This window comes from Onychomys torridus, chromosome X (assembly GCF_903995425.1).
Source record: "Onychomys torridus chromosome X, mOncTor1.1, whole genome shotgun sequence".
Taxonomy (NCBI): domain Eukaryota; kingdom Metazoa; phylum Chordata; class Mammalia; order Rodentia; family Cricetidae; genus Onychomys; species Onychomys torridus.
Window position 1 is genome coordinate 70,454,962 of NC_050466.1, and position 23,703 is coordinate 70,478,664.

General features: G+C 34.4%; 1 protein-coding gene and 1 pseudogene across 1 annotated transcript in view; one reads left to right on the top strand and one right to left on the bottom strand.

Moving 5' to 3' along the window:
• Positions 1-23,703, bottom strand: part of Cfap47 (cilia and flagella associated protein 47) — a 236,379-nt gene that overhangs the window by 51,341 nt on the left and 161,335 nt on the right. The window contains exons 53-57 of the mRNA XM_036173897.1: positions 21,174-21,349; positions 19,476-19,583; positions 14,029-14,140; positions 11,668-11,772; positions 2,621-2,777 (exon numbers count right to left, since the gene is read on the bottom strand). Of these exons, the coding sequence (XP_036029790.1) occupies positions 2,621-2,777; positions 11,668-11,772; positions 14,029-14,140; positions 19,476-19,583; positions 21,174-21,349 (658 nt within the window). The remainder of the gene's footprint in view (positions 1-2,620; positions 2,778-11,667; positions 11,773-14,028; positions 14,141-19,475; positions 19,584-21,173; positions 21,350-23,703) is intronic.
• LOC118573920 lies at positions 2,859-3,884 on the top strand (annotated as a pseudogene).

A 23,703-nucleotide genomic window follows, 5' to 3' on the forward strand; every position in this document is an offset into this window, starting at 1 on the left:
AAGGGGTAGCAATGATCAAAATATAAACTGTTATGAAATTTAAAAATAATAATAAAGAATTTTATTTTTCCCCAATAACATATCCAATCTTCAGGGATGAGATATAGCAATGGCAAGTCATCTATTCTGGGTAAGTCTAAAATGTTTTGGTAGTAGCCACTTTATAGAGAAAACTATAAAATGAAATCAGGCTTCATATGGACAATCCACTAATAGGTTAAAAAAAACTTCTTCCTGATACAAGCAACTGAAAAAGTCTCTCCAAATTTTATAAACAGTGACATGCAATATTACAAGAAAGGCTTTCAATAACATCACTAACACATCATGATGAATATGTCTTCATCACTTGAAGTTATGAGTCTATGAAATACCCAAAGAATGGAGTTGACTTAATAAAATTCTTAGTGTATTTCCAGTACAGAGATTGTGGGCTCCTTCAGTGAAATTCATGAATAGACTTCAGGGTTCTCAGAGAAAAGAAAGCTTCTAAGCTTGTGCAGTTACTCTCCAGCATTGCCTCAATCCAGTTTTTTGTTTTGTATATTTAGGTGACTATTTAGAGAGGAATCCTGCCTGTTGAGAAGTGATGGACAAAGTTACGTGGAATTTGCCTTTGCAAACTTGGTTTTCATTCCTATTCCTTTACTTAATGGATCTGTGGTCAGAAACAACTTGCTGGCCCTCTTTGTCCCTTAAGCTTCTCGTGTTAAAATTTGAATATAATGAGTAATTAGGGGGTTGATATTTTAGAGTTTCCTTGGAAATGATCACTTGGGAAGTAATCTTGGGGAGTGCATATTGAGGAGTTCAGAAACCAGAAACAAATGGAAGCACATCTGTAACTGATACACTGTAACACAAGTTTCTGCTACAGGAGATGCGGAGTCAAAGTATATGGTGAACTAAGGATTTATGCTGAATGCACAATGCAGAAGAATACTATCCAGGGATATTATCTACTATCTACTGGCATACATAGGTTGATTAAATATTAACTCACTGACATCTCCAGCTTACTCTGGGTGGGCAAAAAAAAGCTCTTTTAAGCTCTTTTAGTCAGAGGAAGCACTCAGAAAGATTCCAAGGTATTGGCAATTGAGTGACAGCCCAAATAAACAGTCGCCCAATATTTTCTGTTTTAAGATACCTTAAGAAATTACAAGTGAAGTGCTTAGCAAAGGACCAGGTACAAGTTATGTCTGAATAACTGATGATGATTGTGTATCACCTAATCCAAACATAACTGAGTATCAGTCATTCAATTTCAAGTGAATAAAATGTTAACCAAAAAATGTGGTTCATATTCTCTTGTGCAAATTTCAGAAGACAGCAAGAATTTATACATTAGTGGAAAGCATAAACCACTCATTAATTATGCCCTTGTGAATAAGAGCAACATTGTCGTTAGGCAATAATTGTGTTTGTTGTCAGACTCAGAGTAGTTGAGTACATGAAAAAAAAGTTTTCAAATTCTGAGCCAAATACTATAGCCATGATTTCAGTATGGAACAATTTTAATTTGGGCATAGCTAAAAACCAATCTGGCATACAAAAATGTGTCAATAATGTAGAAATATCTTCAGAAATATTTATTTTATATAAGATACTATACCTACTTGGAAATGAAATAACTGCATGAAATGGTTATGCCTGTTAAAGAACCAGATGTTCTCTCAGATGTGGGGGAAATTTGAGGAATATACCACATGATTTCCTGCTACCTTTGTTCACAGACTTTTCCACTATAACTGGCTTCACTTTCTTGGAACAGTGATTCTCAAGTCCCATCTATTCTCTCAATGTGTACATAATGTCCACAGAATACTTCTGGAATTAGACTTTAAAGTGTAAAATCAAATGTATGAAGGCATGAATCACAGATTCTCTTTTGAAAATTCTCAATGCCTCTGGATAAATGACATACTTTCAGTGATAAGCAGGTTCTACACTGAAACTTCTACTTGGTGTGTTTAACTTGGAGTAACTGCAGAAGCCGAGAAACTAAGAAGAAGCCATTGGTGGTTGGTGGTAGGCAAAGAAGAAAAACCCTTAAGGGAGGAGGAATAGCAGAAAACAGGTAGTATGAAAATGGAGATGATAAATAATTGGGGTAGGAAAATTTGAACAGGGAAATGGGTGGAGGGGGAATGGGAGAGAAGAATATTTAGAGAAATACCTACTATCTTGCAAATGTGTGTATATGGCTGCTCCTATATGTAGTGTATTATTAAACAAAATCCCAGTGCCAAGTGTGGGATGCTTCTTTTTGAGTTAATGGTCAGGGAGATCCGAGAACCCTTAAACAGTTTCATTAGGATTTTTATAATCTTTTGCATATTAAGAACTGGAATATTTCAAAAATATTGTAATAATCCTACATAACTAAAAATATTGTAAGAATCCTATAAATCTAAATCCATAACTAACTCATATGTGGATTTAAAAATAAGATCAGAAGACTACTTAGTACATAGATTCTGGATCTAATACTTAAGAGATGTGTTTTAGCAATCATATTTTACCTCTTATATTCTATGCTTTGTATTTTATAAAATGTTTTTATACTTTAATGAAATAAAAGGACAGATATCTAGAAAATGTAAGAAAAGCAACCTACTTGTTAATACAACATCAATGGAAACATCTTCCCTGGTAGGATTTATGAAATGTACTATGACAGATGCCTGAAGACCAAGGATTGCAGTTACTCTTTCTGCTTCTATAGGCCTGGGGAATAGTCCTACTCCAAAGAGGTAGAATTTCCATTCTTTAAACTGTTTTAAAAAGAAACAATCAAAACATAATTGAACATATTTTTGATTTTCAAGATTTATAAAACTTTTTTGTTTCATACAATGTATTGTGTTCAATATGGTATAGTCACATAATGACATTTTCTTACAAATATATAATGTACTTTGAGCATTTTTCCCTGCATACTCAGCTACCATCACCTTTCTTACTCCCCTTCCCATCACTGTTCCTTTTTATTTCCCTAGATAGCTTGGATTGTACTTTCATGTCATATGTACATATAAGATTTTATGGATATATAACCTAGGAACCACAAATAAGTGAAAAATGCAATATTTGCCATTCTGAGACAAACTGAGTTCACTCAATATTTCTAGTTGTGCCCTGAAAATAATGTAACTTCACTTTTTGAGGCTGATACATAAATCCATTCCTATGCTGGCTAGTTTATGTCAACTTTATACAAGTTGGATTCACTGGTACCTTTAAGGTTTTTGACAAGCATATGAATTTGATCCTCTGTGACTGTGGTATTCAGGAAGATCAAGCCAAAGAATGCGAAACAGCCAGAGAACGAATAAATGAGTTTTGGGTCTGGTTTTGTGATATGAGGAGACCTTGCTATCCATGACTGTGGAGGGTCATCTCTGAAAGAAGCTAGCATTGCTCATGTGCCACTAACTGGTGTGGTGCTGCAGGTGGTCCTGGTGTTGGGAGGGCAGATGGCAGGAGTACCAGCTGGCAAACCTATTTCCCAAGCTCCTGATGGATTAGCGGGCCATGTCAAAGGAGTAGGAGGTACATTCCAGCAGGTCGTAACTCCACGTGCCATTGTCAACATTGCTGGAGCCCAACAAGTACCTACTAGGAAGGGGAACCCCACCTCTGCCTGTAGGCAGAACAACCCCACACCCAGAAATTAGGGCTCCTCTACCTGGTATGAGACCACCCATGGGCCACCAATTGACATTCCTCCTGCTTGAGGAGCTTCTATAGGCACGCTCCCTCTAGGAAAGAGAACCCCTCCACCAGGAGTTAGAGTCCACCATGCCCAGAAATGTATCCACCATCCTGTTGGCCTTTCAGCCTTGCTTTTTATCTGTGACACATTTTGTGAAACTGTGTAGCCTGGGAGCTTTTATAACTCGATTGGAAAAAACACAGGGACAAATAGCCAAACTAGTGGAAACACATGAACTATGAACCAAGAGCTGAGGAGCCACCATGGAACTGGATTAGGCCCTCTGCATAAGTGAGATAGTGGATTAGCTTGAATTGTTTGGGAGGCCCCCAGGCAGTGGGACCCAGACTTGTCCTTAGTGCATGAGCTGGCTGTTTGGAGCCTGGGGCCTATGAAGTGACACTTTGCTCAGCCTGGGCGAAGGGAGGAGGGGACTGGACCTGCCTCAACTGAATCTACCAGGTTGAGTTGAATCCCCAGGGGAGTCCTTGCCCTGGAGGAGGTGGGAATGGAGGGTGGGAAGGGTGGGAGTGGTCTGGAGGAGGGAGGACAGGGGAATCTGTGGCTGATACGTAAAATTAAATTAAACCATTAAATTAAAAAAATGAAACATTAAAAAAAAATCACTTTATCCCACCTCTAACTTCAGCAGGCATTCCTTGGGAACCCACAGGTCACTGCCTTAGAGAAGCAGGTAGCCTAACTGCAGATCTTCACCTCTCCCCCATCTCTTTCATACCTATTCCCCCAGTCTCATTCCAAGCTCTGCAGAGGAATACTTGTGGTGGCCTCTCCTCACGCCCTACCCCAATTTCCAGTGGACTAAGCAGATCCTAGTGGATCACCCTGCCTTCATCCCTCCTATGGATACTGTCAGTCACCCTCAAGTCCATTCCCACTCCTAAGTGTCAACACACAATGCCTTGCTTGAACCACATTTTACCAGGAACCACCAGTGGCCCAAATTAGCAAGATCACAAATGAATTCCCCACCAGGTAACACACAGACACCATGACCTCCTAAGAACCAGAGAGGGCAACATAAAACAAGGAATAAAACACCTACCCAACAAAGACAAGACAGATACAGGCAACTAGAATTACAATCTTCCCAAACCCAGATGCCTAACAGACAGAATAGTATGTCTTAACTAGAGTCCAGCAATCCCAGGACATGAGGACTGCAGTATAGCTGTATGACATGACAAAAACTTTAAAATAGCCTTTATGGATATGAAAGAAGAAATGAATAATTCAATGAATAAATCTATGAAAACACAAGCAAAATGAGGAAGGAAATGAATAAAACATTTTAAGACTTGAAATTGGAAATAGAATCAATAAAAAAACAGGAAAATCTGGAAATCAAAAATTTAGGAACAGGCCGGGCAGTGGTGGTGCACGCCTTTAATCCCAGAACTTGGGAGGCAGAGCCAGGTGGATCTTGTGAGTTTGAGGCCAGCCTGGTCTACAGAGCAAGATTCAGGAAAGGTGCAAAGCTACACAGAGAAGCCCTGTCTCAAAAAACCAAAAAAAAAAAAAAAATTAGGAACAGGAACCTCATAAGCAAGCTTCACCAACAGACAAGAGATGGAAGAAAGAATCTTCCAATTGAAGATATGATAGAAGACAAGCATAACTCAAAGAAAATGTTAAAAAAAAAGTTCCAGATGCAATACACCCAGGAAATCTGGGGCACCATGAAAGGACAAAAATTTATGGATAATAAGAACAGAGGAAGAAGAAACTCAGTTCAAAAGCACAGAAAATATTTTCAACAAAATCATAGAAGAAAATCTCCCTATCCTAAAAAAAGGAGATGCCTATCAAAGTACAAGAAGCATAAAGAACACCAGAAAGGAAATTTCCCTCAGCATATAATAATCAAAACACTAAATGTCCCGAACAAAGAAAGAATATTAAAAGCTGAAAGGGAATAAAACAAACAATATATTAGGGCCTATCTACAAGAATAAAATTTGACTTTTCAATGGTGACTCTAAAAGCCAGAAGGGCCCGGACAGATGTGCTGCAGACTCTAAATTGACCACAGGTGTCAGCCCAGACCACTACACATAGCAAAATTTTCAATCAGAATGGATGGAGAAAATGAGACACTGTATGATGAAACCAAATTTAATAAATATACATGTACAAATCTAATGCTACAGAAGGCACTAGAAGGATAACTCCACTCCAAGTTGGCTAACCACGCACAGGAAATCACAAAAGAGTAAATAATCAGACACCAGCAAATCAAAAGAGTAGAAACACACAAAACAACAATAACAACAATAAAACAGAAATAAACAAATTCTGGTCACTGATATCTCTCAACAACAATGGTTTCAATTCTCCAATAAAAATATACAGACTAACAAAATGGATGGGAAAACAGGATCAATAATTCTATTTCATACAATAAATACGCCATAACATCAAGGATAGGCTTGTATGATAAAACTTTATGACACTGACACTGAAGAAAGAAGTTGAAGATATCAAAAGATTGAAAGTTTGGCCATGCTCATATATCATGTATATTAACATAGTATAAATCACCATCCTGCCAAAAGCAATCTATAGATTCAATGCAATCCCCAACAATTCCAACAAATTTCTTCACAGATTTTGACAGGAAAATTCTCAGCTTCATATGGAAACACAAAATACACAGGCTAGCTAAAACAATCATGCTGACATCAAATTGTATATAGCAATAGAAACGGCATGACATTGGCACAAAAACAGGCAAGTTAATCAATGGAATCAAATCAAAGATCCACAGATAAATCCACACACATATTAACAGGTAATTTCTAATAATGAAGCCAGAAATACACACCAGAAATGATAGCATCCTTCAAACTAGATTGCTGCATGTAGAATATAAATAGATCCATACCTTTCACTTTGAACAAAACTCAGTTCCAAATGGATCAAAAACCTCAACATAAAACCAGATTCAGGTTTAGCCAGAAGTGAAGGTGGGGGATAGCTTTGAACTCATAGGCACAGAAAACACTTTTTGAAAAGAACACCGCTAGTGCAGGCACTAAGATCAACAATTAATAAATGGGACCTCAGGAAACTTAAAAGCTTTTGCATGGCAAAGGACCTCATCATTTGGGCCATGTGGAAGCCTACAGAAATAGAAAATATTTTACCAATGATTTTACATGTAATATAGGGTAATATCTAAATATATAAAGCACTTTAAAAAGTAGATATTAGGAAAACAAATAACTCAATTAAAAATGGGGTACAGATCTAAATAGAATTCTCAAAAGAAGAAACTCAGATGGCCAAGAAACACTTGGAGACATTCAACATCCTTAGTCATCAGGAAAATGCAAATCAAAACTACTTTGAAGTTTCTTCTTACACCCATCAGAATGACTAAGATCAGTTATACAAATGACAGCTCATGTTGGAGTGAATATGGATTAAGATTCAGCTACACCACTCTTGGGCACATGCCCAGAGAATGTCGCATCTTATCAGAGACATTTGCTCAACCATCTTCATTGCAGCTTTATTCATAACAGCCAGAAATTAGAAATGAGCTAGAATATCCCTCAAGACATGAATGAAGAAAATCTGATACATTTACAAAATGGAGTATTACTCAGCTGTCAAATAACATTGTCAAATCTTCAGGTAGACGGATGGAACTATAGAAAATCTTCCCGAGTGAGGTAATAAAGACCCCAAAAGATAAAAGATAAATATCATAAATTTGCGTGTGTGTGTGTGTGTGTGTGTGTGTGTGTGTGTGTGTGAGAGAGAGAGAGAGAGAGAGAGAGAGAGAGAGAGAGAGAATATGTATTCACTTACACATGGATATTAGCTGTTAAGTCTATGATAACCAAGCAACAATCTGTATATACACAGTGTTTAAGTATAGAGTAAGGGACCAGGGGTGGAGGGATGAAGGGGACAGATATGTTGCTTTCGGAAAAGTAAATAGAATGGATAGATAGTTATGGATGGATGGGGGTAATGGAATGGGGGGATAAAGTACAGAGTAGGAGATAAGGAGGGGAAGATGGATGGTATGGGGGGGAGAGATGGCTAAAATTAATGGGCAGTGGAGGAATACCATGAGACCTAATGAAGTAGAAGCTTCCTAAAATATATACATATATGAAGGCAATATAAATGAAATTCCCAAGTAATTATAGAGACAAAGCCCCAGCTGGCCATTTTTTGTCACCAAATACATTTTCCAATACCAGGATGTTGCCAAGACTATATGTTGCTCCCCACAAACTGATGGAAAGACAACTCCTATATAACTCACTGAATATGGAGAAGTTGAGCTGTTGCCTACATGGAGCCTTCATCCCTATGTGCTAAAGTTTTTGCTACAGTAAGGTACTTTTAAAGATACCAAAAGAAAAATGTCAACACCAACCTAACCACAAACTCGTTGATCTACAATGGTGCCCTACCTGTAAAATGTACTACTGTTCTAAACAAACAAACAAACAGAAAAGTAGAAATAAAGTGACTCCTAATGACATTCTGCTATACTTATAGATCAGTGCCTTGCTCAGCCATTGTCAGAGAAGCTTCCTCCTGCAGAAGGTGGAAACAAATACAGAGAGCCACGGTCAGACAATAAGTAAAGAGTAAGAGACCTTGGAAGACACAGACCTAAATGGGATGTCTCCACAAATCCCTCCCATCAGAGTTCAGGGAATTCTGACAAGGAGAAGCCAAAAAGGTTATAGGATGGAGGACAGCAAGAATAAATCAACAGAATAGGTGAATAGGTGCACATTTGGACTCAGGAGAGCCTGAGGCAACATGAACACGGCCTACATAGGTCTGTACTAGATGAGGTCCTGGAGCTGAAAGAAGTAAACACAAACCCCCATTCCCAAGCTAGAAGCTATCTCCAATTGATACAAACTTGCAAATAAAAAATTAGTTTTGGTTGTGAGCCTATCCTTTAACGGCTAAGCCATCTCTCCAGCCCAACAGGGATTCCTTTTTTTTAGTTTTTGACACAGGGTTTCTCTGTGTACCTTTGCGCCTTTCCTGGAACTCACTTTGGAGACCATGCTGGCCTCGAACTCACAGAGATCCACCTGCCTCTGCCTCCCCAGTGCTGGGATTAAAGGTGTGCGCCACCAATGGTTGGGGATTTAGCTCAAAAAAATAAAAAATAAAATAAAAAAAAATTAGTTTCATCCAAGGGAGCGTCACTTGGGAAACAAACTACTGTTGTAGGTGGGCTTCATGCCTAACAGTAAATTTCTTGTTAGAGATTTTTTAAAATGAGAAATATATATATGTATTCCTTAAGCTCTTTCCTGTCTGTCTGTATATTCTGTCCTATTCTCATGTGTTAGTTTTATCTGATTTTATTTTAACTTTTTATTATCCCTTAGAAATATGTTTGTTTTGCAATGAGAGACAGAAAGAGGCAGATCCAGATGGAAGGGAAGGAAGTACATGGAAGAATAGAAGGAGGGGAAACCGTAATCAGAATATATACTATGTGAAGAAAAAAATCAACTTTCAATAAAAGGAAGAAAATAGGGGAGAAAATCTTTGTGTTCATTGCTGATATTCCAAATAAAAAGAGGTCACTGAGAAAAAAAATAAATAAGTATGCTACTTATTAATCTCATAAGCTACATTAATGTTTTCAAGATTAAAATTCAAACAAAAAATTGATTTGAGGTTACTTCTAGATAGAATAAGTGCTAACAGGAAATGTATAAAACATTGTCTCTTGATGCAAGTTATATCTGTATATTGTATTTTTAAAAATATTTTTTTCATGTTTTCTCTTAATGTTTTTTATCTCTCTTATTTTGGAGATGCTAGGGATGATATTTAGGGCCACATGCATGCTGGGAAAGTACACTGCTCCTGATCTACATCTTTAACCAGATTTATGAGACACAGTCTCACTATGTAGCCTAAGCAGGCCTTGCACTTGCTATCTCCAATTTTATCTGTATCCTAAAATGATTTTATTACTGTTACTCACATATTCTACAGGTGCAATCTAAGTTCCATCTCCTTTTTTATGTCCTTATGTAAAGCTAACTTTATATGATTGACTTATAAAGAAAATCTGGATTTAGTCCCTCCAAAGAAGGTAATATTTCTTATTTCGTCAAGTGGTATGAGTAGGAGAGTTTGTATAACAAATCATATCTTGTCTTTAATGAACACAAATAGCTGATAGTTTCTTAGCATAGTTTAAAATAGATACTTGTTTTGGGGAGGGGAATTAAAAACAAAACCTTGTGCACTACCAGGACGAGCTGCGGGAATCCAGTCAAAGAGAAGAAAGAAGGATTATATGGGCAAGAGCTTCAAAGATCATGAGTGACTTCTGGCAGTGGGATTAGGATCTATCCCTTGTACATGAGCTGGCTTTTAGGAGCCCATTATGTATGGCGGGACATCTTGCTCAGCCTTCATGCAGGGGTGGAGGGGTTGGAGGGTGGGGGGTGAACTTGGTCCTGCCTCAACTGTATATATCAGACTTTGCTGACTCCCCAAGTGAGGCTTTACCTTTTCAGAGGAGGGTATGGTGGTGTCAGGGTCGGGGGGAGGAAGGGGAGAAAGCTAAGGGAGGAAGTGGGAGGAGGGATGAGAGGGGCATCTGTGGTTGGTATGCAAAATGAATTTTAAAAACTATTAAATAAAAAATTCTATTTAAAAAAACCCCGTGCATTAAGTAGTAAATAAATATTTAAGATAATTTTCCCCTCAACCTTCTCCCTAAATAGGTAGCCTGTAAGGAAAGATGCATCCTGAGTTTTAAACAACTCTGTATTTTAGAGAAAATGAGTTATTTAATTGTATAGGGATAAAATAAATGAGGAACACTATTGGCAAACAAATATAAAACATTTGAAATCTGAGAAATAGAATTTATAACAAAGGCCAAAGAAAAGTTTAATTATCATATTTTCTGTTTACAATGGTTGTCCTTATTCTGTGATGTGGCTTTGGAACTTCTCTTAGAGCATAATGAATTCAAGATATTTAAGGCTGGTATTAGAATCTTGGGATTCTGCCAATTAGACTGCAAGTTAGATTTTTAGGACACAAGGTGTTCATATGAATGTAAACCTGAAGCAAATGAGAGATAACAAACCACAGCCATTTCTGTGAGTTCAGGCTACATTTTGGAAATAGTTAAAATTTATCTGACTAGTACTGCCCTTAGCTCATTTTAGATTATTTAGCTACTGAGTTGTGCATGTCAGTTCAGATAGATATAATCAATCACAAATCCAGAAATGGATATAAATCTATATAAAATTTTCCATAAAGATAAAGAGTTATTTCAAATATTTAGGTTTCAAAAATAAATTCTAAAGCTTCTTTTAAAGGGTGTTCTTTATATGCATGGGCACATAAAATATGTACTGTTCATACAAAAGTTCATTCAATTAAAATTTTATGAATTGATTTTACTTGCAAATGATGTCAACTTGATGAATTAAATAGAAAGATATGAATCATTTGGAGATGAAAAAAGAGGGCAAAAAAGGCTCAAACGTTAAAGAGAAACATTGGAAAGGTTAGGAGGTCTTGACTTAGTAGTTGAAGAGATGAATTATAGGTTCATATTTAACCATTTAGAAATGGAGATTTTTCAGCAGGTAGAGAGAGGGTTCTCAGAGAGATTGAGATAAAGACCAGTGCTCAACTGATTTAGGAAATGTTTAAGATAAGTATTTTTATATTTTACTTTATTTTACCTTGAAAAAGAACTTATTGCTCAGTTTCTAGGCTTAAAGACTACAGCATATCTTATTTAGTTGTTTACAGATCAGTAGTCTATATTGTTATATTTTAAAACACTTAGAAATGATTTGCAAAGAAAATGTTTTACTTGCAGAAGTTATTAACTGCATGGACTGCACTTATCTATGTAGATTCTACTTCACCTGACAACATATTGATCATACCTGAGTACAATAGAAGTTAATACAAGTTTCATGACCATTTCTCCCAAGTCCTGATGGATGAAAGTAAACAGATATCTCTATAGTAGAGTGAGGTAAGAGGACCAACTGTAAGAATTCAGAAAGAAACACAAGAAAAACAAGATTCAATATTTTTGTTGAGGTGAAAATTTTGAGTGCTAGGTCTATGAAAAGCTAACCTTTATATAATAAATGTGAGGAGTTGCACACACTATCTGCTTTGGTATACCCACTCCATGAATACTGATTATAGGAGATGTAATGAACACTATTAGGTATGGTAGTTCTCAGGCCTTATTCTTTCTCCAGACAATGACTACGCAAGACTTACTCACTGTGTATTAAGATTTCAAGATTGATCTTAAGAGTTTATTTAAACTTCCAAATTATATAAATATGTACTTTATTTAGGAACCCATAGCTTTTGAAAATCATATGGTACAGGCTAAATAACCATAGGAACATAACTTGCAACTTTGTCAATGTCAAAAGAAATGAACATAATTCTTTTAAACATCAGTGTAAGTCAATTTCTTTTCATAATATTTTTTATCACTTCCTTATTATAAACATATTATGAAGCTAATTGGTGGTCTGTAGTATGAGTTTCAGATTTCTCTCTAAAAAAAGTAAAATGAGAGAACAATTACATAAAATGCATTGAAAATCTGAGTATCATATCATATAATCAAAGTACTATACTGGGCATATTACAATATTTACAATATTGTAAATATTACAATATTTAATATCAATGGATACAAAATAGCAGATAGAGTTACAATGCTTGAAAAAAAAACCATTTCACACTGAAGTATTTGACAAATGAACTTCAAACACAACACAACAAAATTACAGTACAATAGCATCTTCTATAAAAGTAAAGATATATATGATGTGAATAATCTACTTTTAATGAAGAGTTTAAAGTATAGGCAAACTACACAATGAAGTCTATATGCTTTAAAATTACATGTTGTTGATACATTCAAGTATGTACATTTGAATACATTTTGTAGTACATATAAATTTTCAGTATAGTAAGCAGTGATTTTTAATTTTATTTGTTGTTTGACTGTTAAATTAAGAATTAATTATATCTATTATATATATATATAAGTATAATTGTATATGTATTTTAACTTCTCATACAGGGTATTGTTAACTCATTCATAATTTTCTTATAATGAGTACTTTATGTTCATCCTTCATTAGCGTCTATTAAGAAAATTTTCAGTAATTATTTGAGACTTTCATACAATGTATTTTTATATATTCACTACTCATTTCCCCTGATCCAACCTCACTTCCCTACCCATACACTTTGAGTTCTCTTCTTTTCAGAGGCTCATGAAGTTCAATTCGTGTTATGTTACAATTGCCCTTCCAAGCCTGCTGAACCACTTGTTGACACCCAGTCACTGCCAAGAGACAGATATTAAGGTATAAAGACATCAAAGTGTATATTTGTTCAACAGACATTAAACTATAAAGAGTAAAAGTTTTTATTTCAATGTATCTGCTAGCAGAGCTCCAGGAGAGGTTCTTTGATAAAAATAAAACATTGTAATTATCTATTTTTTCCTGAAATAGTTTCAATTATTTCCTAGACTACAATCTCACTTCTCAGCTCAGTCTATCTAGCTTCTTGCCTTGGCCTCCTGAGAACCTAGAGTAGCTGTGACTAGAGATGTACCCATACTTCAGTGCCTGTCTTAATATTATTTTGAAATTTACTTGAATATGGACATGGTGTCAGTTTGCAAGGAATTGGTGTCCTATGGTTTGGAAATATAGGTATTTATGTTAAAACTTCTTATCTAGTTTTGTAACTTAGGTAAAAAGATAAAAATAATTTATGTTCATCAACTCAATCATATTATTCTTCATGACCACAAAGTAAGAAAATGGAACAGAGATATGACCAGAGGATAAGCAAGAGCTGTCTAAGAATCTGAAAATGTAAGTAGGGACAAGACCAGAAACTTACAAAGAGTTAAAAACACTGGTCCTCAGGGCTCTGTTAGCAGATAATAACTGTTAAAGATAAAATCATATTATGTAGAAACTATTATAAAGTCTGATTAATGCAATGGTCAGAAATAAAATATAACCAGTGTATTGAGTTAATTTAGCATATATAATTTCAATGTTACAATAAAATGAGATTAATAATAAATTACAATTTATGAGCAGGTATAAAAAGAATATTATATCACTTTTTAAACTTTAAAATTTTAAATTATTAATGACTCTAATGATAATATTGCAATAGAATCCTAAAATTAGAATTAGAAAATGCTTTTGCAGTGAACCATTTCATGGATTTCTGAATGTACTTACTGGTATTTTTCTGTTAAGCTCCACCTTAAAATTTTCAGGGTTACTGTTCTTTATTTTCAATTCTAATGTTTCATGCGTAGGATTATATAAAGGAAGGGTCTGAACGATCTTCCTGGGAGGAAAATCACAAGTAGTAAATTTACTGATATTTGTAAATTTTAAGTGATAATTTCATGAACTTTTTCATTATCAACTAAATTGTATCCCCCTTAAAACCTATGTTAATGCATAATATTTGCATACATTTATAAAAACAATGGCTGGCTTGATTATGCAAAAATACATGTCAATTCAAATTAAAAGTAATGCTACTCTATGAAGATATAATAAAGTTTTATTCATCTGTCATCTATGGAAATTAATTGAATGATCTTAACAATGTTATGGAACACTAAAATGTATATGTTCAAGTATTTGTACACATTGTGTCTCAGAATGTGATATTAAATGCAACTTGGACTATATGAACCTGGCTTTGTCAAACTGAAGTTAGATGGGAAAAAGTGGTGTTTTAATCCAATATGACTTCTGACTTACAACATTTGCTTCAAATATGATCAGCATTCACAACTTAGTGTCTGGAAGGTTAATTATTTCATATGGTGTGGTACCAATTCTAACAATGTTTGAGTCTAGAAAGAAAACTTCTCAGATGTTTCTGATTTTTCATATTGGTTTTAAAGGCTGTCTGTCTTTGTCATACTTTCTATGTTGATTAAGCAACAAAAGTCCACTACCACATAAAATTTTTCTTGATAGCAAGAAATTAGGACATTTTTGTAGACCTTTAAAAAAAGCTAGTGTTTGGCAAATATTTGGATATTCAAGTTTTAAGGAATCAGAACCACGGTTTTCAACAGAACCTTATACTGGTTAATAAGTATTTAAAAAATATATACATAGTCTAGAAATAAACTTTCCAGATGTTTCTATTTTTCACATTTGTTTTTAATGGATGTCTGTCTTTGTCATACTATACTGATTAAGCAACAAAAGTCCCCCCACCTCTCTCTCTCTCTCTCTCTCTATATATATATATATATATATATATATATATATATATATATATATATCAAGAAACTGAACATATATATGTGTGTATGCTTATTTTCAAACAATTTGAAGAGAACAATCATTGTTTTTACAAAGCGGATTCACATCTAGTTATAATGAAAGAATCATGGGTTTTGGTATAGAAATAAAATCTAGGATCTGTACTCACCAACCAGTCTTAGTTAAAAAGCACACAAAATGAATCTAAGAAGAGACATCTGGTTTCAAATAAGTGTTAACTGAAGCTCATTATATTAAAAAGTCTATTTCCTCAAGATGAGTAAGGTATGACATTGTTCTACTAGTAGTGAATGCAATGACACTCAACAACAGGTCAGAAGACAGAATAGAAATGGCCTCACATATATATTCTGTGCTTTCAATTAGTACGAAGCTGTTAACCACTCACTAAATTTGTATCTTAAACCCACTGTTCCAACAGAATTCTGGGCTCTTAAATTGCATGTCCTATGTATCATTTATATGTTTAAGAGTTACCACTATGATAAGAATAAATGGCTATGGATGTTGATGCTATCAAAACTCAATAAAAGTTCCGGAAGATAAAACTAAGTTAATCTGCCAGATTGGAAAATAGCAAATGTTGGGAAAAAGGGAAAAATAATACTGAAAATTTTAAACCATTTACAAATACTAAATACAAATTACAGCTGTAGGAAGAAGAGAGAAAACAAAGAAAAGGTATGACTTTGGGAGATTACAAAAATGGAAAGCCAGAAATTTCTATAAGAATGTCCATTTATCTTAAAAATAAATGAAAATGGATGCATAGCAAGGCATATCATCAAGACAGAATACTAGATACACTGAAAGATCTTACAAACTTCCCAAAATGTTAAGGATACAGTTTAAACATGTGTTTTAAATCTAACTTAAATGTGTAAGTTTTTAATATAACCTAGAAAAATAATGTTTAAAATACTAACATAAGTTTAAAAGGAGAAAAATCTTACCAGTAAAATGGCTTAGCTTACACTGCAAGCCTAACAAAATGAATTAATCCTTGTAACCCAAGTTAAGACGGAAAGAACCAACTGTGCAAAACTGTCTTCTGAAATCCATTTGTGGGTCTTGGCATGAATGGTCCTGCATTCATACCTACACATCATACACACACACATGCTCACACAATAATAACATTTGTAAAAGAGAAAATGTCTAATACAATATAAAAAATGATTGCCAGAGGCAAATAAATTTATATATCTTTCATATATTAACATTTACATTTTATTGCATTAAATATTTTTGTGTACTTCTGTGTGAATGGTATGGACACAGAATGTATGTGGAAGTCAGGAGTTAGTGCTCTTTATCCAGCATGTGTGTCTTGGGGATTGAACTCAGATCATCAGTCTTCATATAAAGAGCCTCTATCCTTGGAATCATTTCTTAGCTCATATACATTAAAATTTCAAGATATGAGAAATGTTCAGAAGTTGAAAATGAGCTTATAAATACTATGTTGAAATAAAGTGTTAGTACATCACTCAGTTTTTCTAAAAAAAATTTTTAACGATTTTTTTTTGCCATCATACTTCAGCTTTTCATGATTGTTGTTCATCTTTGGTGGAGATGTCCGGCTGCTTGACCTTTTGATGTTAGAGGCCCCTGAAGTCTACAGAGAGTAAAGGAACCTGAAAATTTTATGCTTCAGATTAAAAATGCTAATGGACGGGTTGGGGATTTAGCTCAGTGGTAGAGCTCTTGCCTAGCAAGCACAAGGCCCTGGGTTCAGTCCTCAGCTCCAACAAACAAACAAAAAACAAACAAACAAAAAATACTAATGGACACTACCATGAGATTTAAAAAAGTTTAAGCATGATTAGCAATTCTTCATTTTTTTTATACCAAAGCTGCAAAAAAAAAGTTTAAGTGTTATCCCAAAAAGAGATGACAAATGAGGTCTTAAACGATGTCCCAGTCAGTAAGTGCTGCTGGTCTCTCAAGCACAAAAACCTAAGGTTAGTTCGACATTACACACTCACAAAGCTGATATAGTAGTGTGTGTTTTGTATGTTATACCTTTCTTGATATACCTTGCAGAGGCAGGAGGATACCTGGAGCTTACTAAATGGCCAGCCCAGCTGAATCAATGAGCTTCAGGTTCACATAGAAACACTATTTGAAAACATAAGGTAGAGAAAAACAGAAAAAGTTACTGAAGGTTGATCTCTGGTCTCCACATGCAAAAATGTGAAGCTAAATAAATATGTACATACACATACACCAAAAATACATTGCTGAGATCTGCTGGCAACAACGGCTTTACCAGAAGCCATGGGAGTATGTATAGCATGTGACAACTAGTATTCAACAAGTTGACCCATCCATCAATCGAGTAACTCTCAGATGGGAAGACCCACCTGGCAAGGACTGCAGGGTCACTGTCTGTAAATGATTGCTTGCTTCTGTCTGTAATTTGTCTCATGTACCACTATGGGTATTATTTCTTCCCTAAAAACTACTATGGGTGTTTTCTCACAGCTTGTGTGTTTATCTCATATATATATTCATATTCCATCTATTGGGCACACATATAGCTGTAGATGGTGAGGAAGATGATTTCTGCTTAAGCTGTAAAATTCTGATGAATAGAAATAACACTAGAATATTTTTGATTACTCAGATTGACATAGAAAAATTCTCAGCTACAAAAACAGCATTTTATACATTTTGTTAAGACCTCAGAGCAAATCCAAAATAGACTAAGTTGCCGTGGAGAAAATTGATCAAGGACAAATTCCAAAATGTCTGGGGAATATTAGGGGGATACATTGAGACATAATTCCCTGTACAGGTCCTCTAAGCAGTTGACTTTCTGTACATAATCCCTGAATTTCAATGTCATTCTCTGTCTAGGAAGCCTGACCAACTAAGAGTTACAAGCACAGCCAAGCCTTACTCACAGCCCAGTCTGCATGATCTCCCTAGCTTGAGAGAAACTGTGTGACTTATCATGTGTTATGAGAATAGGTTGGACCCTGAAAATGTAACATAATTGTCTAGAATTTGGCTGCAGAAGTGTGTGTGTGTGTGTGTGCACGCGACTGCACTGGAGAGATATAGCTGGGGATGCAAAGAGAGCTGAAAAGAGAGGATGAATAGCAAGGTAGGAGAGAGAGCAAGAGAGATTTTCAGAGGATTTTTTCAAGGTGAAGCAAAAGATAAAGTCACCATCAATAAGTGTGTGTTTTCTTATTTTCCCTTCATATAAAAAGAAAAAAGTCGAGCCCTTGCCAAATTCAGGTTTTTTTTTTCAACCCTGGGCTGCTGGAGGCTGGCCCTCCAGTTATCAGTAATACATACATGTATACATACATGCATACACAAAGAAAAAATAAATTTGAGGATGATTTTTGTAGTCATAATATATGAAAATATGACACTGTACCCTGCATAAACATTATTTTTAATTAAAAATAAAAGAATAGGGTCAGACTACAAAAAAAAAATAACAAATGAGGAAAAACTTAACTTCTCTTGCTCTTTAAGGCATACAAAGCAGTGAGAATTAAACTCTAGATTACTTTGCAAGACCAAGGAATATTGAACTGCACATTCTGTCACTTTAGCACTTAGAACTTCTTTTTCATATGCTGCTTCCTCATTATTTTGATTACTCTGTTATCATTTTCTTAGCAAATTATTTGTAGTGATGTTTTGGCCCAACATCTAGTAATGGAAGAATTTAACATACATTTTTTGTGTGCTGAGGAAGAGCTATTAAGTAAAAGGTACTTATTTACCCATTAGACTATATATTTTTAAAGTTAAGTATAGATTGTTTATTTTTGTTTAACAGAATCAAATTTGGTGTCAGACATAAGATAGGATCTTGACTGTCAGAGTATGAATGTGGAACCTCAAAGAAACACAATGTTAACCAAGTGGCCTGATGTTCACAGTTCCTCATGGCATATCCTCTGCTTTGAGCAAATAAAACTTCAACCAGGCTTCTCTTTAAGTGTGAACTCAACTTGATCCAAGCTTCAGCCATATGTGCACAACAACATGTTCCACTCTGCCTAGGATCTATTGGGAAAGAGCTGAGTACCATGAGATTCACTCCCCGTTAGATGCCACTGACTATTTCCTCTTGTCCAGCTTGCCTCTCCTTTACCCTTTACATATTTTAAAAAAACCAAAAAACCTTATCCATTTTAATTTGTGTGCCTGAATACAGGAGCTTGCTCTGTACTGCAATAGTCCCTTTCCCTCCTTTGCAAGCATGTTTTGTAGGGAACTCGTGATCTGTTCTCTTGACAGGTTTTCCTATTAGAAATGTATTTATTTTGTATTTTAAAAGGTTAAATGCCTTACTACCGTGTTTTCCTTTTTTATATATAACAAAATTATTAAATAGAACTTACTTTCCAAGATCACACTGCATTTCTGGTATTCTCTTTGTCTTTGGAAGATCAGTTGTTAATTTTAGTAAATACCAAAACTCTTCACCTGATTCAGGCTGAAAAATAATGCTGTTGTAGAGAAATTTTGAAAATCTTGTCAGTCGTTTTAGTTTATATAATAAATGTGGAAGAGCAAAATAGAAAACGGTGGAAATATCTGGTTTCAAATAAAGTATTTAATCATTACTGTGTTATTTATTCCAGTTTTATCATGAATGTATTTGTAATTTTTCAATTTTTGGTTTCTTTGTTAAAGAAAAGAAATTTTGTTGTTAATACAGAATAAATAAATATTTGTTGAATGAATGGAAACTCATTACATGTGAGTATTTTAAATATTAATGCTAGAAAACTTCATGGTCTATAGCTGTAGTTAAATAAAATTTACTGTGTTGAACTGAATGTATGCACACATTCGTGGGAAGGCCATCATAAATATGTAGTTTTAAAAAATATCTTTATAACCGGCATGTGCTCACCCCTCTGAAGATAGTTTGCTAAAGTGTCAATGTATCACTGGGTTGATAGTTCAACTTTATTGTATCTTTTTGTATCATTTCAATCAAGTCACTTAACTTTTTGAGTTAGAATTTCATTATTTATAAAATGGGATGAATCTGTTAGCCTTGCCTTATTCTTGCTATGAGATTTTAATATACATAAAATATATGCCAAGATGATAATTATAGAGTAAGCAAGTAATAACAAGCCTCAAGTATGCCTAATGAATACAAATAAACAAAAATGAAGTTTCACTTGGTAGTTGTAAAGTCTAGAGTCAAATGAGAGATGAGAGAAGCCCACATTTCTATTATACGATTCCTTTAATAACAACCTGCTCTCCTTTTCTGTTATAACATTCTGCTCTCCTTTCTCCAGTTCTACTTTTTAATTTTTAAAAATGTTTTGAGAGAATATCTCAGGACCAGGTCCTGAGAACCTGGTCTCTACACCAGGTTCAAGCTGGTCTAGAACTTACTTTCTAGTCTGGGCTTGCCTCTTACTCAAAGATCCCCTATTTCCTGAGTGGAGGGATTACAAATGTAAGCCACCATGCTAGGGTAATGAACTACTATGAATTTTATCATTTAAGGTCTAAAATATATATTATTTTAGTATTCCTTCATTAAAATTATAAATAATTACTTCTATAATAGGAATCAAGAGATTTCAGTCATCATTCTCTCAGACAATGTACTCACAGTACTACATTAACTATACTGCTAATATAGACAAGTGTGTGTGTGTGTATGTGTGTGTGTGTGTGTGTGTGTGTGTGTGTGTGAGAGAGAGAGAGAGAGAGAGAGAGAGAGAGAGAGAGAGAGAGAGAGAGAGAGAATGTGTATGCTTTCAGTTGAGGATGATATTTTGTAGTGTAATTTTATCTAAAAATTTGCAAGCTAATTACTCAAAAAAAGATTTTTTATCAAGAAGAGTAAAAGTTTAATCCTCAGTTCTCATGAATCATCCTCAGTTCAGTTTTGATTTGACTAGTAAAAAGCAAAATAAGAAATGTTAGAATGTTTTAATTTGATATTTCAGTGAATAGTAATGTTACATTGACGCAAACAAAAAGTAATTATTAATTAGTACATATTACTAGAGAATAGCTCTAACTTAAAGACTCAACAACAAATTACAATAAGAGCCCAACGCTACCTTTCTTCTCTATAGCCTGTGGCTGCTGGAGAATACCATACAATGTAGTTCATACATTCAAATGGATTTAGTCTTACTTCCTCTGGTCCATTAAATGCAGAGGATGTTAACTTCACATCCATATGTATAATTCTACCTTTTGAATTGGAGATGGGAATTTCAATGCAGGTAGTCTCCTATGATTATGAAAGAAAAGAAAGACATGATCAATTTTGTTGTCAGAATAATCATTTCTCTAGAGAAGCAAATGGAAAGAAAACTATTATTTAAGGCCATTTAGTATATTTTTTTTCCATTCCTGGTACACTACTGAACATATCTTTATTAAATCTTAATCTCATATATGTTATCCCTGATTAATTATGAGAAATAATAACATATTATAACACAGCTTTAACAACAGGCACTACATAGAGACCTAATACAAATAGTTAAAAGAACTATTTGCAATATTACATTTAAGATATATTTTTCACCAATGATTCTATTAAGATGAGATCTGTTTTTTAGTACTTTCTCTGGTAATAAATCATTGATGGCACAGTGCTATATTTCACTGATTTTTCTAGGCAACCTGATAAAGTTTGTAAGACCAATAAAGAACCAAGCATTTTAAGTAGTTCCCAAGTATCAAAAAATAAAAATAATTATAGTATAGTAATATGTCAGAATATAAACATCATCAACCACACTCTGGCCGAAGAGACAAATCCGAAAGGAAGCAATTTAGGCTGCTCATTTGTCCTCATCTACTAGTCAGATGTGTCTCACAAAGTGTTAGTTAAAGAACATGCTACATGGTCTCAAAGAAGTAAAAACAAAGAAAACCAACCCTACCGAATCAGTACAAAATAAAATAAAATAAAATAAAATAAAATATTAAATTAAAATAAAATAAAAAACACAACAAAATCCCAAGGCTCTTTCTATGTGTTATGCTTTCTGATACTTAATATTATTTTTATTCCATTTTATTTCTTAAAAATAATTCTGGGCCAGCAAGATTGCAAAGATGCTTGCTACCAAGTCTGACAACATGAGCTCAGTCCGCAAGACTCATACAGAAAATGAGAACCTAGTCCTTCGTATAAGTTCTCTCAATTCCACAAGAACACTGTGGTAAACACAATCTCTCTCTCTCTCTCTCTCTCTCTCTCTCTCTCTCTCTCTCTCTCTCTCTCTCTCTGTCTCTCTCTCTCTCTCTGTCTCTGTCTCTGTCTCTCTCTCTCTCTCTCTCTCTCACTCATTCACACACATACACACACATGAAAAATAAGATAGAAATGAGGATGGAAGCTAGGAGGCACTAATATCACAGTGCCTCCTTGGCATCCTTGCTATATCCATGGAAAATTGTCCCTAAGTGTTCCTTTACTTCTACCTAGTAGGTCTAGAAACATTTCCTAATTCTTTCAGAGATGAGCATTTAGACAGTGATGGCTAAATGATTATGAACTCTGTGTTCTCTTGAGAATCCCTGGAATATAACTCTCAGGATGAAATGGCAAAAAAACCAAAACTTTTATTACAGTTACAAAATTTAATCTTATGCTATATATTAATATGATATATATATATATATATATATATATATATATATATATCACAAAGTAGAAAATCTATCTAATTTTATATTATAAAAATTACCTTGAAATCTCAAACTCAAACAAAAATCCTGTAAGTGGCAATTTAAAAGTATGCTTTCAAGTGGATATTGGTAGTTTAATAATATGCCAAAATATCCTCAAAATAATTTATAAAGCTTAATTTTATAGCTACAAGTAATTTTTAGGAATATAATTTATATATTTTATGTATGTTTGATATGTTCAGTAGGATAAGAAATTTGTCATTCATGAGATTATGAGATGATCAACATGTTTGGGTCTGTATTTTGGTTACTGAATAATTCCAGAAATATAGGAATTCGTTTGGATCTGATAACATAATGTATCACTGTGCATGGTCCCAGAGTACTTACTTCCCAATACTCAATACACTGAGGAAGGAAGATTTGCAGAATTTGAGGTAAGTTTGGGCTACCCATGTCTAAAAAATATACAAAGAAAATTACACCCACAAGATGCTTAATGTTCTGTTGTTCTATTTATCCCACCATATTCCACACTCAATTTTATGATGAATTAACTTTTACACTTGGGGAGTTAAATTTATTGAAGTACTTTTATAAAAGTTTAAAATATTTGGCTGTTATTTGTCTTGCCAATGGCATAGTCCTCCACTTTGATGAGTAAGCTTTCAAAGTTCATTTATATTTAGAATGAAACATAAGTCTGCTTTGACTGAAATAATAATGAGTGCACATGGAGACTTCTAAAGCTATCTTTCATCTCCACACAAGTTCTTTTAGGTTCAACAACAGAGCATTCCTTTATAAAGTTTCCAGCACTGTTCTCTTCCTGTACTTAAAGAATATTTTAGGCAGAATAAAGCACATGTTAAAAATTGTTTCCATATGCATATTCAACCATGTGAAATATGAAAACATTAATATGGGGACAATCATTAA